Genomic DNA, 14,287 nt, shown 5'->3' on the forward strand with positions numbered 1-14,287 from the left:
TCACATTCTTAGGCTTGCGCACTGCAACTGCTTTCTTTAAGTCCCACCAGAGGTTCTCAATCGGATTTAAGTTTGGTGACTGCGATGGCCACTTCAAAATGTTCCAGCCTTTAATCTGCAACCATGCTCTAGTGGACTTGGAGGTATGCTTGGGATCATTGTCCTGTTGAAAGGTCCAACGCCTTCCAAGCCTCAGGTTTGTGACGGACTGCATCACATTGTCATCCAATATCTCCTGGTACTGAAGAGAATTCATGGTACCTTGCACACGCTGAAGCTTCCCAGTACCTGCAGAAGCAAAACAGCCCCAAAGCATGATTGACCCCCTGCCATGCTTCACAGTAGGCAAGGTGTTCTTTTCTTCATAGGCCTAGTTCTTCCTCCTCCAAACATAGCGTTGATCCATGGGCCCAAACAGTTCTAATTTTGTTTCATCAGTCCACAGAACACTATCCCAAAACTTCTGTGGTTTGTCCACATGACTTTTGGCATACTGCAGTCGACTCTTCTTATTCTTTGGGGACAGCAAGGGGGTGCGCCTGGGAGTTCTGGCATGGAGGCCTTCATTACGCAGGGTGTGCCGTATTGTCTGAGCAGAAACTTCAGTACCCACATCTGACAAATCTTTTCTCAGTTCCTCAGCAGTCACACGGGGACTTTTCTCCACTCTACGCTTCAGGTAGCACACAGCAGTTGAAGTCAGCATCTCCTTTCTGCCACGACCAGGTAGCGTTTCAACAGTGCCCTTTGCCTTGAATGATGCTTCCTATGGTGTCTCTTGGTATGTTTAACATCTTTGCAATCTTCTTATAGCCATTGCCCTTCCTGTGAAGAGTAATCACCTGTTCTCTTGTCTTCCTGGACCATTCTCTTGACCTCACCATGTTTGTAACCACACCAGTGAATGTCTAGAAGGAGCTGAGTATCACAGTCATTTTAAAGCTGCCTAATTGGTGCTTATTAGGCTTTATTGCTGCTCCCTGATATCCACAGGTGTTTTTAATACCTGATTGAAAACACTTCATTGAACCTCTGTTCTTCAGAGTGGTAGTCTTTAAGGGGTTAAATAATTATGTCAATGAAGAATTCACAAAAGAAACATTTACTACTGTATTACAAAACTAATTGATGTCATTTTAGTTGCATATGGTTCTTAAAGAAGTCCTTGTAGGATTTCATTCTGAATACAATTACAAATGTACACTAAATTCCCTAAAACCATTTACAGCATTGGGGGTTGAATAATTTTGAACACAACTGTATATAATTATAAATTAACCGCATGCTTTTAAATTGGCAAGGAGAAGACAATTGGCGAACAAAGAGTAAGAAGCTGTTAAAATTTACTGAATAACACGAAAAATGGTTGTCACGTGTGAGCACAATTCACCGTTTTAGTGCTCAGACTGATATTTGATTAGAAACTAATAAAAACCTATGAATCTCAGACAATTTTTGTCCTCGTCTAAAGAAAACGCTCACTGTTGGAGGAAGTTCTAGTTATAATGCAGTCTCTGTTATGGGCTTGGTGCTGGCTGTAGGGTGATACTAAATCTTCCCTCATCACTGTGTGGGAAAAAATTCAACACCCCATACAGCGGAGGTTAATGCGATTTCAGCCGAGTCAAACAGTGCTGTTTGCATAATGAGAAAAATCCAAAGTGAACATCTTACCATGCTTTATTCATGCCTGACATTCTGTCTCCAAGTCATCTGGTGTCTCACCTCAAAGTGCCGCTGAGCCGAGACTTCTGCAGCTGAACCAGGTGTTCAATGAATCATTAAACCACACACAAACTAACAAATAATTCCTCAAAACATCAGAAAATCTTGAATTTATTAATAGTGGTGCCTGGAAGTGTCTTATTTGTGCTCACCATCACTGATGCCACACAAATCTCAGGAGGAAATCTTTCAAATAAATTGCTTTTGCCATTTTAGATGATATGATATTCATTTTATTGCTGCAGCATTTATTATTTTATTTTTTTTTATTTTACAAAGTGACAAGTATTAACACATATTTAAACTAAACGATCCCTTATTTCAAATTGCATTCACCTAAAATACATCCTGAATAAAACGGATTGAAAGAAATGGCTTGGGTACATGCCCAGTTTTCCACTTGCGTAATTTCTGCCAATAAGCTGATATGTGGTGCATAAATGTTAGTTATGAGGCTATAATTTCTTTTACTGCTACTTTATGTGAGGCTATACTTTACACTGCACTAGGGTTATGAAGCTATACTACTATATTATACTAGAAAATATAACCAGCGATTAGAAACAATCATGCAACCTACACGATAATAATCAGTTTCCTAAAATTCTATCAAGGGTCCAATTTGTTGCTCAGAAATGTCTGGATCATCAAATAACACGACCAAACCAACAGTTTCATTTCAATGTCTCAGTCCACTTTATGGTAGAACATACTTCTCTGTCTAGTCATCTTTAAATGTATAGGGAATAAGTGTCTTTTATAGTTTTTGAGACACATGCATGTTCCTTTTGTTTCTATAAAACAAAAATTGTACAGTGAAAGTCAGGAAGAAAGTTTTGTGGACAGATGAGACCAAATTGGCTCTAACAAAAGAAATTATGTAAGCAGGGAATGGCAGAGATGATGTTAACAGGCTGCATCATACTTGCAGTCAACGCTGAATAATTTGAGCTTGTTCTGAACAGAGAAGGTGAAAAGAATATTAAACCAACATGGCTACCATTCCATGCCTCAACACTATGCAGTTCTGTCTGGACTGCAGCTAACTGGGACCAACAAGACAATGACCCAAATCTTATTGCACTTCCAAGTTACAGTATGTAGGAGTTATTTAGAGAGCGAACAGTGGGCTGGAGTGTTATCTATCATGGAATGGCCTCTCCAGTCACTGCACTGCATTGGGATGAACTGAAAGGTCTGAAAGAAATATCCAACAAGTGAAGAACACCTTTGGCAAATTTTTCCCAGAATCACGGTAGAGTGTTTCAGCCAAATGTTTGGAGAAACAAACGGTCTGGAAGCCGAGTGTGTAAAGCTGTCATTCATTCTAAGGGAGGATTTTTCATTGAAAATAAAGTGTAACATCTGTATATTTGTTTGTTGCATAGAAACAAAGAAGCACAAAAAAGACTAGGTGTTTCCAAATTTCTTACAGGCACTGTATTACACAACTGTTTTTATTTGTGCTACAAGCCACACTACCATATGGTTCTGCGCAAAAGGAGTTCTGGAGTCTCTCATCAACAGGCAGTTTTTTTCATACACTAATCATTCATTTTACAATATTTCTTGATCCATTGAAATACCTTCACCACATCTGGAACACAGCCCATCAGTTCTGCTAGTGTGTGTGTATAAATGAATAAAAGCGCATCAGTTTGTTGAATAAGGCAGACATTCTATTATAGGAAATTAATATCCAAGGCCATGTAGAGAGGAAAAACAATGAATAACTGTCAAAAGGAACCACCTTAGAATTAACAGCTTTATATATATATATATATATATATATATATATATATATATATATATATATATAAATAATTAAATGTACACTCCTGGGCAACCAAGACAAAACAGGACAATCCCAAAATAGCAACATATGAAGCTTCTAATCAAATAGATGATGTAGATTAGTATTGATAGATGTTTCATTTGATGTGTGTAAACATGTAAAACCTTTTACAAAAAGAAGAATCGTTCTGGATGAGCTTCAATCAGCTGATGACGAGTTGAAGAATTTTGTGACACCAGAGGTGTTGAAACCATAGAAATGAATTTTTCCCTGTTTCTAGGTTTTCCCTAAACCACTTCTCTGCAGCTAAAGTGAATGAACAAATGGAGGCACAGGGGAGACTCAGAAGTGCATTTGTTTCATTCTTGTTCCTTTTCTGGCCAATGAGAAATGTTCTCAAGTCTATTCAAAGTGTAGAATTTTGTTATTTGGGGCACTTCTTTTTTTTTTTTTTTTACCCAGGAGTGAACATAAACATTTGCATGATGTTAATAAGTGGCTATGAAATGTACTATTAAGTAGCTCAAGTGCAAAAGCAACATTTGGACACCATTTGCTTATTGAACCCAAGTGGAAAACCAATATATCTGATTCGCTTCAAACACCCCACACACCTTGTCTCTTTAATTATTCACCTTCAGGATAAACATATTCTTGGATGTTAAAATGAACAGTCTTTCATTAGATGCTCTAAAGCCCAGTACAGGATCGTTAGACTCCAGACTTGCTACCTGCTGCTTGGCAATCTGGCCAATTTGGCGGCCTTGCTTGCGATTGAAGAGCACCGTGTCCACGGCTGATGGCTGCCGGTAGATGAAAACTCTCCGCACGCACTCAGCCAGGGCCGCGTATGAGAAATTGGGGGCGCATGTCGCGAACTTTTTGTCCCTCTTTGAAGCCTGCACGTAACCTGAGAGCCAGCAGAACAAAGGCGTTATAGACAAAGGCAGCTAAAAATACACATCAGGAAATTATGCCTACAATTGGAGCTCGATTTGCAGAGCGTAACCATGGTCATTCTCTGCAAGTCGATGCTTAAAATAATTACTGTCATTAACATAATAACTGTATGATGCTTAGGTATAATAAGAGAATTCTCTTTCCCATCCTCCAGGCTGTTATTTATGACAGGCAGAAAGACAAGAGGCATCAAAAGTGGTCTTGCCATAGCCTGTAATTTTATCGCCATGCCACTCCATACACACGCTTTACTTTTAGAGTAGAAGTTTGTACCTCCTACGGTTGTTGAATATGAAGAATAAAGAAACTGTAGCACAAACAATAAAAAAAATAAAAAAAAAAACCCACACAAGACAGCATATTAACATGAGACAATATTTTAAACCATGCTCCTGTTCAAACGCTCTTGTTTTCAGAAGCTGTCCTGAAAAATCTTTCTACAGAGTTCACAGAATACATATAGAAGTTAAGAGGCATTTTAAGGTGCAAAAGCGGAAAAGCAAGTTTATTTTTTCAAGTGCTTCATTCTCGTCTCAGGAACACCAAGTGCCTAAAGGGAATAGATTGGATGCCAGACTCTCACTGGGAGGGTTTTTTGGATCCGAGAGAAACCCCCAATTGCGCACAAGAAAACAGGCACAGAAACCTCACAGGACAGGAAGCAGATCTCGAGAACCCTGGAGTGATGACGCAACAATTCTTCCTGCTGTTTCACTACACCAAAGCAAGTTATTGCAGAAGATTAGAAACTTCAATTCACACAAGGATTTTAAAACATCTATAGCATATTTGGGCAGGTTTAATTTCCAATATAAAATGTTTCCAATGCCTTTCAAAAGTTTGGAAACACTGAGTCTTTTTTTCATCCTCTTGAAGGTCTGGAAAAAAGTTCCGTGGACAAATGTGTCTAATTTTAAGAGTTTTTTGCTGTAACAGAAAAACTTATGTAAGATAGAAAACAGGAGAAAAGATGTTATCAGACTGCCTCACACCCACAGTCATGCATGGAGGTGGAAGCTTAATGATTACGGTTGTTTTGGAGCAGGGAACGTTTCAGTGTGAAATAACTACTGAAACAATATGACAACTATTCCATACTTCAAAACCATGCGATTCCGTCTGGACTGCGATTCACTGCTTCCAACTTCACCATACAGTAAGACAGTGACCCGCAGCATCCTTCCAAGCATACGTAAGCACTATTTAGAGAGCAAACAGTGGGCTGGAATGTTATCCATCATGGAATGGCCTGCCAGTCATCACACATAAATCTTATTGAACTGCTCTGGGATAAAGTGGACCACAAGGTCAGGAAGAAATATCCAACTAGTCAAGAACACCTTCTGCAAGTTTTACTAGAGGCATGGCAAAGTATTTCTGCTGAATGTCCAGAGAAATAAAATGTCCGTATGCAAAGAGTGTGTAAAGCTGTTATTCATAATAAATAAAGTTTTTTCCATTGAAATAAAGTGCAACATCTGTATATTTACATATATGTGTTTGGTCAATGTTTTTGACAGACTATATAGGCTGTAAATGTAGCAGAAGAGATTTGCTGATGTCTTTAATGAGTTTATGAGATGTAGACTACTCAGAATGAGATAAAAATAGGATCTATTAATGAGGTTGGCATGCAACGTCTCACAGACGGCTCCATGCTGGATGTAGAAAAGTGGCAGCTTTTACTGTTCCACAACCCACAAGCACTGCAAATCCTGCAATGAGGACAACTTAACACACACACTGTACAAACATAATTATTTTGACACCTGACTTTTCCAGCTGTATGTGGTTCTATATATACACACTAATCAGGCATAACATTATGGCCACATGCCTAATATTGTGTTGGTCCCCCTTTTGCTCCCAAAACAGTCCTGACACGTCAAGCATTACCAGCTCGTTTGTTGGATCCCAGCCTTCGCTCCCCACGTGCAACAATGAGCTTTTGCCGCCCGTGACCCTGTCGCCGGTTCACCACTGTTCTTTTCTTGGACCACTTTTGAAAGATGCTGACCACTGCAGTCCGGGAACATCGCACGAGAGCTGCAGTTTTGGAAATGCTCTGACCGAGTCGTCTAGCCATCACAATGTGGTCCTTGCCAAACTCACTCTAATCCTTACACTTGCCCATTTTTCCTGCTTTTAACACATCAACTTTGAGGACAAAATGTTTACTTGCTGCCTAATATATATTAAATAATATGAATTAAATGGTGTATATACTGAGTTGGTCTGGTTCGTCCTATTCCTGGTTGTCTAGTGTAAATCAGTGTTGTTTTATTGATCCTAGAGGAAACATTGTTTTATTTTACTGTGTACTACATTTGGTTGAAATGTTAATAAAACAGCTTGACCTTACTAGACTTATGTAGAAAAAAGGCTAGAATAGAGGGTCATGGGCAGATACAAATGCTGTTCTGTTCTGTATTTAAAATGTTACTAACCCAGTGGCGTACTCACCATTTGAAACATTAAGACCAGTAAAGCAGAAAATAGAGAGGGAGAAGAAAGAATGTTCACGATGGGACTCACCCAGTGCATTGAAGGTGGCAGTATGTTCCCACAAAGCATCAGGCTGCTCGGGACGTGGCTGCCACAGCAAGGCGTCGACATCGTGGCGCAGACAGAAAGCCTGCATTTCTGATGGATTTATGTCTACTGTGAAAAGGTACTGGTGACTACCAAGGTTCACCTAATGAGACAAAGGATTTTAGAGTCATTTTAAAATGTACATTTAATGTAAAAATCATCCAGATCATAAGGTTTCTTAGATTTAGATTTATATATCAGTCATGTTTATAGTAAACTACATTTCTCTGTTGAAAACTTTATACTGTACTAAAAACCTATAAAATGATAGGATGGATGTACATACAAGTGATGGACAGTTTGGTGAAAAACATTTGTGTCCACAACGTCATTTGTGACCAGACAATAAGATTATGATTTTTGAACCGTCCACATTTTGGCCCGTTTGCTGTTTCCTGTTGTAGCTCAGCAGTTAGATGTTGGATTTCTGTAAGCGTCCACTGCATGTGTATACAAATGTTAAGATGTAAAGGTTTTTTTTTTTCCTTTTTAACATGTCACATAGCATACAGTGAAGATCCGTCTGCATATCCCAGCAATATTGGGAAACAGTTGTAAGAATTACAGTCTGCCTTAACCCAGATTCCACTCCACGCTATATCAAATTCAGCTCATTCACAAAACAGCTTAAATTTGATAAAAAGTAGTTATGTAGTTTGATGAAGAATTTCAGTTGTATCAATCTTTATTTCTTTCTTTTGGCTTCTCCCGTTAGGGGTCGCCACAGCGGATACTCCGCATGTTTGATTTGGCACGTTTTTACGCTGGATGCCCTTCCTAACGCAACCCTCCCCAATTTATCTTGAGACCAGCACTAAGAGTGGGATCGAACCCGGGCCGCAGCTGTGAGAGCGCCGAATCCTAATCACTAGACCACCAGGGACCTAGTTGTATCAATATTAATCGTAGTCTTAATTTAATCAGTCTGGGAGAGGTAGCAAGCCATCAAGGACTATCTTTAACCAAAAGGTGTGAGACCATGATTATCATTTAAACAATACCCTATCCTGACCTGCTGGAGCGCCAGCACCAGCACCAGCAGAGGTGTAAGGAACAGTGACCCCCAGCTCGATCACCCAGGCTTGTGTTTCTTTACTCATTTCCGACACTTAATTTACATTTAGAAGCTAATTCCTGTCTACACTTCGAAGAGAAGAACAACATTAAATATCTGGGCAGAGTTTGCTCGGGGTTCTTTCTGACTCCGATGAACCCAAAGTGCTTCATGTATTTTGTCACTGCTACACTGTTTTAAACTTCATTACGATCATCGTTGTCCTCACATAGAGCAATGTAGTTCTAAATGATGGCCAATTTAGTAAAAACAAAACAAAACGTACATAAATCACTGATGAAATGAAATGTAGTTGTGGCAGAGGTTCTATTTTGCATCGTGAAAAAATACATTGCATTTAAAGCAAGAACAGAAGGGCAGCTTTAGATGTGGGAGTGGATGCAAATGGCTCTTCTAAAAGCCAGTATCCATCGTGTCAGCTCTGACTTCTTTAAAAAAAAAATACAAAACATTTAACACCAACAAAAACCCATCTCTACACAAATAAGGAGCTTAGATCATTATTTCCAAAGGTTCATTATAACACCTTTCAACTTCTCCTTATTAAAAGGAGTTATGAAGCAGCACCGTTATAATCCTCCTGCCACCAATTTCCTTCATAACCAGAGATTGTTCTGCCATAGATAATTAGCCAACCACTCCACTAGATGCTCATTAAAACAAATAGGACGGTTCTTGATTAACACACACACACACACACACACACACACACACACACACACACACACACACACACACACACACACAAGCAGCATTTAATGAAACATCCATTACCATTATGAAAAAGCAGGCAGGGAACTTTTTAATACCTGATTTCAGGAAAAAATTGACGCTAAATGTCAAGCCTTTTACCCAACTAGGAGCTGTCTCAGCTCCACTCAAGAGGCCAGGTGTGAGTCATAAAGGTGACTTTCTCGAGACAAGTTCAAATAAAGAATGCAGAAACCTTTCGGTTCTGTTCCTGCACTCAGATGAGAGACACAAAAAACGCAATCGCAAGCTCAGGGAAAAGTCCCAAGGGCGGATTTCCTGTTGCCACTAAAGATGGCGTTAAAGCTTAATATGTGAGCAAGGGCACTCATGAAAAGGTCAGCATGTCTCAATCATGCATCAAAGCGTGAATTTAGTAGGCCGGAGAGATGTTACGGTGCAAAGGAAAGCGAAGGTGCATTACAAAATGCGCATTAGGAAAATACAGGTGGAAAAAAGACTTTGATGTACATTGTTGCACAAAATGACCTCAAATGCATCTAATTAATAGTTACTACTGATCTATGTTTAATTTAATTTATAAACAATGCTACGGTGTAATGCGTGTTGATTTCCCCACTTTCCACAACTCAAGGTATTTAATTCCTTCTATACCACAGCAAAATGACTATGACTACATTCTCAATCCTATTTGAGGTTTTGCATATTACTCAGAAAAGATCCAGTCCACCACCCTGGAAGACTTGCCAAAAAAATTCCAGTTCAGATTAGATCTGACTGTTACACAGAGACACTACAGTCTCCTGAATCAAAAGTATAATGAACTCTCCTTACATAAAAACCTATTTTTATCATTGAGTTTGTAGACAGGCTGTAACTATGGTTGCTACTACAGAAACAGTAACATTAAAACTTGCATAGCGGAAACCTGCGATTCGCCTCGAAAATACTGTCAGAGCGGCTGTTATGGCAAGCAATGATTTTTTTTGTCCAATCAGATTTGAGAATTGAGAAAGTTGCAGCTTGAAAGTGCTAGAATTTCATTCGTCACAATAACCTTTTTAGATGTATTTTATCATAACCTTAAAAAAACAAAAAACAAACCCTGAATTCTTAATGTTTCCTAAAACTTTCTTACCCTGACTCACTAAAGTGTAATCATAATAACACTCAAAGCTCCTTAATTGGGGGAGGTGGTGGCTCAGTGATTAAGGCTCTGGGTTACTGATCAGAAGATGGGAGGTTCAAGCCCCAGTATCACCAAGCTGCCACTTTTGGGGCCCTTGAGTAAGGCCCTTAAAGCTTTGTTCTTCGAGGGTGCCGTTTCATGGCTAACAACCCAGCTTTCTAACATCGCTGGGATAAGGGAAAAATAAGGGATTAATAAGGGATTTCACTGTGCTGTAAAATACATGCGACAAGCACCTTTCTTTTCTTTCTTCGCTAACACACAGAGGTATGTGTTCAATTGAGCTTTACTGTTATTCCACCATATGTGGAGACATGCAAAACATGTTTTTCACAAAATCTTTCATGTTTATGTTTTTGCACATTGTACTGTATAACACATTATACAGTGGGTATACTGGTCGGCGCTATTTTGTATATCTGTCTTACACTTGTCTTGTATTGTCTGTTTGCACTGTTTGAAATAGGTTGCACACGATGCACTTTCGATGGCTAGCAAAACTTATATTAGTCCTTAGCTCTGTCTTCGGTTATGTAGCTCTATGATGCATGTTGTTTTATGTAGCACCAGGGTTCTGGAGAAACGTTATCTCATCTCTCTGTGTCCAGCGTCAGCTATATATGGTTAAAATAACAATAAAAGCTTCTTGACTCTTGACTTGAAAATGTCATACCTCACAGGACCATGGTTCTATGCAAGGTGAGGTAATGAACATGCAAACCAGGGTGTTTTTTCTCAATGATTCACACACAACACAATTAACCCAGCGTGAAAGCTTTGATTGCACATTTCAGTTTTCCACGTGACTTCATTCATGCATTTTTAAAAAGCAGCATGCCTGTTAATGGCTTGGGGAATTTCTCTGACTGCACACACATTAATATTAACATTTACAAGGGTCTTAGTTATTCAGAGCATGTATATATTACAGTACATATCTTAAACTGTAGATGATCTTTTTGCGTAGATGAGTCAAAGCCATTAAAAACTCAGAGCACATCTCTGTAAAAGTCAATGCAATATTTTGTTTACGACAACTATGTATAGATGAAAAGGGCACTGAAGCATAAAATTGCTATGACGTCCAAGTGACGTGATAGCCGTGGAACGATTTGGAAGAACAATGAAACCCTGACATTCAATTATCACTTTTAGTCACAGAATCATTATAACTAACATTTCCTTAGAACTTGTGAACATACAATTCAAATACTGAAAATGTATCCATGAATTTCCCTCTGAATTTGAATAAAGCAACTATTTGTCTGTTTGTCCAAACGTGTTCATTTAATGGGCAGAAAACCCCCTCCACAAATATATGCAGTTTCCCTAAAATATTCTGAAAAATATTAAATACAATGGCATATTGCCACTTACCTTTTACATGTTCCCTCCATTTCTGCATTTATTTCTTTTGTGTTCTACTAGTTTTCTACACCTTTGATGCTAAATTCGTTGTAGGCATGAATAAGTGAATTAATGTTTGTGTGGATGAGGCGCACAATTGTATAAAATGTCTTTGTATGTCGTAGCATTCAATCATCCCTTCATTTGAACCAAAAGACCCAAACTTGTTCCTGCATGACAATGCCCCTGTGCACAAAGCCATCTCCATGGAGATAGTGTACACGGGTTTGAGTGGAAGATCTTGAGTGGCCTGCTATAGACCTCTGACCTCAACCTTACTGAACACCTTTGGGATGAATTGGAACACTGACTGCACCCCAGGTCTCCACACCACACCTTCCTTACACAGTACATGACTTTACTAACACCCTTGTGGGTGAATGAGAACAAATCTCCACAAACACACTCCAAGTGGGACATTTTCCAGAAGAGTGAAACCTATTATAAATGCAAATAGGGACTAAATGTAGAATGGGATGTTAAAAAAGTACATACACATGATATGGTCATGTGTCCACAAATGTTTGTCTATACTATTGTCTATTTAGTGTTGCTCTGCAGGATTTATAACAAGCAGTAAGAATGTAAGTATGGAGTATCATCCACCAAAACGCATGTACAATCTTGTGGTCAGGTGTTCACAAACTTTTATCCATAGTGTAGGGTTGATGTTGATGGTGGATTAGTTCTGCTACACTGCTGTTAAAGTCTGAAGTCTGCCCTGTTAAACATGTTCAACCATGCAGCTGAGGGAACCAGTGACATGTATGAATGGAAGTCATTGAAAAGTAGTCTGAAAGTCCATTTAGTGTGTCATCAAATTCAAGTAATGCATCAGAATGAGTACTTTACTATAAACTATGATATGAACTCTTTCTGGCACTAGTCACTACTTAATCATCCAACAATTAGATCAACTAATCAATCAACATTTAATCAGATTCAAAGACTCAATGGCAAGCGTTTGTTTTCCTACATGAAGTGGTGCTGAATATTACTACTGACCCAGCTTCTTCTCAGTGATGCACTATAATGTAGTGTCCAATTTAATAACTGAATTTTGCCTTTGTTTGTTGCACACAGGAAAAAAACATCAGTACAACTAATCAAGTGTAACCTTGAGACTACTGGCCCTACTATTATTTGAGATTTGCAATTACGAAGGCACCTCTTGAGACTGTATTCTTTTAGCCATTTATATATATAATATATAATATATCACATCCAGGACAACAGAGAACACTTACCTAACCCGTGACGCAAGAGATTGCTCTTGTTCTGCTAAAAGCACAAATAATTTTTTTTTTTATCAGATCTTCTTGTTAAACCTACAAATCCTACATACAAAGTGCTTAAACATCAGTATATTGATCAATTCCATGTTAAATCCATGTCCTGACTTACCACATGTGTGGGCTTCAAACTGACACCATCGAACCTCATTAATGTCGAACTGTCGTCAGGAAAGCCATCGCAGTCTTCCAGTTCCTGCGCGTTACACGGAGGCTTTTCTTTCTCCGGGTTCGCGTTCTAAGTAAAAACAATGGAATATACTGTAAGAGAGAAGAAGAATGGCATATATACTGTATCTAACGTATTTTCCGGACTATAAGCCGCTACTTTTTTTTTTCCATGCTTTGAATCCCGCGGCTTAAACAATGAAGCGGTTAATTTATGGATTTTTCCTGGGTTTTTCCGGTTTCACAAGCTTCAAGCCCAAAAAAACTGAGCCCCATAACATAAGACCAATGAAATTGCCGAACGGGTTCAGGTGAACCAGTGAAATTCTTTATATTAAATCGCGCTCACCGATGGTGGTTTTTAAACGCACAACGATGCCAAAAGATAAACTCTCGAGAGAAATAGTTGTGAAAGGAAGGAGGAAGACAGTGAACAATGACTTTCTTGGTAGGCTACTGTTTAGATACAAGCCGTGTTACAGACACTGTCTTTCGTTAAAGCCTGTGTAAAGTTCATTAGTTTTAATGTAGACACCTGCGGCTTATAGACAGGTGCGGCGTATTTATGTTCAAAATAAAAATCTTTGTCAAATTCAGTGTGTGCCGCTTATATTTGGGTGCGCTTTATAGTCCAGGAATTACGGTATAAAGTATTAAAATGAGGCACACACTATATGGACAAAAGTAGTTGGACACCTGTCTTTTCCTGCAATATGCGCTTCATTATTAAACCACAAAGTTGTACGCACTGAATTGTATGGGATGTGTTAGCATTACATTATCCTTTCACTTAAACTAGAAGATCCAAACCTGTTCCAGCATGATTGTGCCTCTGTGACTTTGCCTTCAAGACATGGTTTACATGGGATGGAACAGAAGATCTTGAATTACCTGCTATAGAGCACTGATCTAAACCCTACTGAACACTTTTGGGAGGAATTGGAACACTGACTGCAGCCCATTCCTCTTCAATCTACATCAGTACATGACTTCACTGATGTCTTTATGACTGAACAAGCACAAATCTGCACAAGCACACTCCAAAATGTATCCAAAATGTAACTTTGCCTCGAGAGTTACAACTGCGAGAGTCGAAGTTATTATAACAGCTAATAAATATAGAATGATATGTTCAAAAATCACATTATCTTATGTTTAGTTGCCCACAAACCTTTGCCCATATAGTGTATATGCAATTAATAAGCAGCAAGTGAAAGTAAAAACGAATAAAAGACAATTAAGACACATTTTTTACATGAGAAACCTGAGATGAAATTACAGCACATTTTATTTTTTCCACATAATGTTATGTTGCAGCCTTGCTAAAATGCTTTGAATTATAATTCCCCCCCCCCATCAATCTACAACTTGTC

General features: G+C 38.8%; 1 protein-coding gene across 1 annotated transcript in view; it reads right to left on the reverse strand.

Annotated features, from left to right (window-relative positions):
- Positions 1 to 3,142: 3,142 nt before the first annotated feature.
- Positions 3,143 to 14,287, reverse strand: part of nudcd1 (NudC domain containing 1) — a 28,630-nt gene continuing 17,485 nt past the window's right edge. The window contains exons 8-10 of the mRNA XM_046834935.1: positions 12,859 to 12,984; positions 7,016 to 7,175; positions 3,143 to 4,430 (exon numbers count right to left, since the gene is read on the reverse strand). Of these exons, the coding sequence (XP_046690891.1) occupies positions 4,144 to 4,430; positions 7,016 to 7,175; positions 12,859 to 12,984 (573 nt within the window). The 3' untranslated portion in view covers positions 3,143 to 4,143. The remainder of the gene's footprint in view (positions 4,431 to 7,015; positions 7,176 to 12,858; positions 12,985 to 14,287) is intronic.

The sequence above is a fragment of the Silurus meridionalis genome, chromosome 22 (assembly GCF_014805685.1).
Source record: "Silurus meridionalis isolate SWU-2019-XX chromosome 22, ASM1480568v1, whole genome shotgun sequence".
NCBI lineage: Eukaryota > Metazoa > Chordata > Actinopteri > Siluriformes > Siluridae > Silurus > Silurus meridionalis.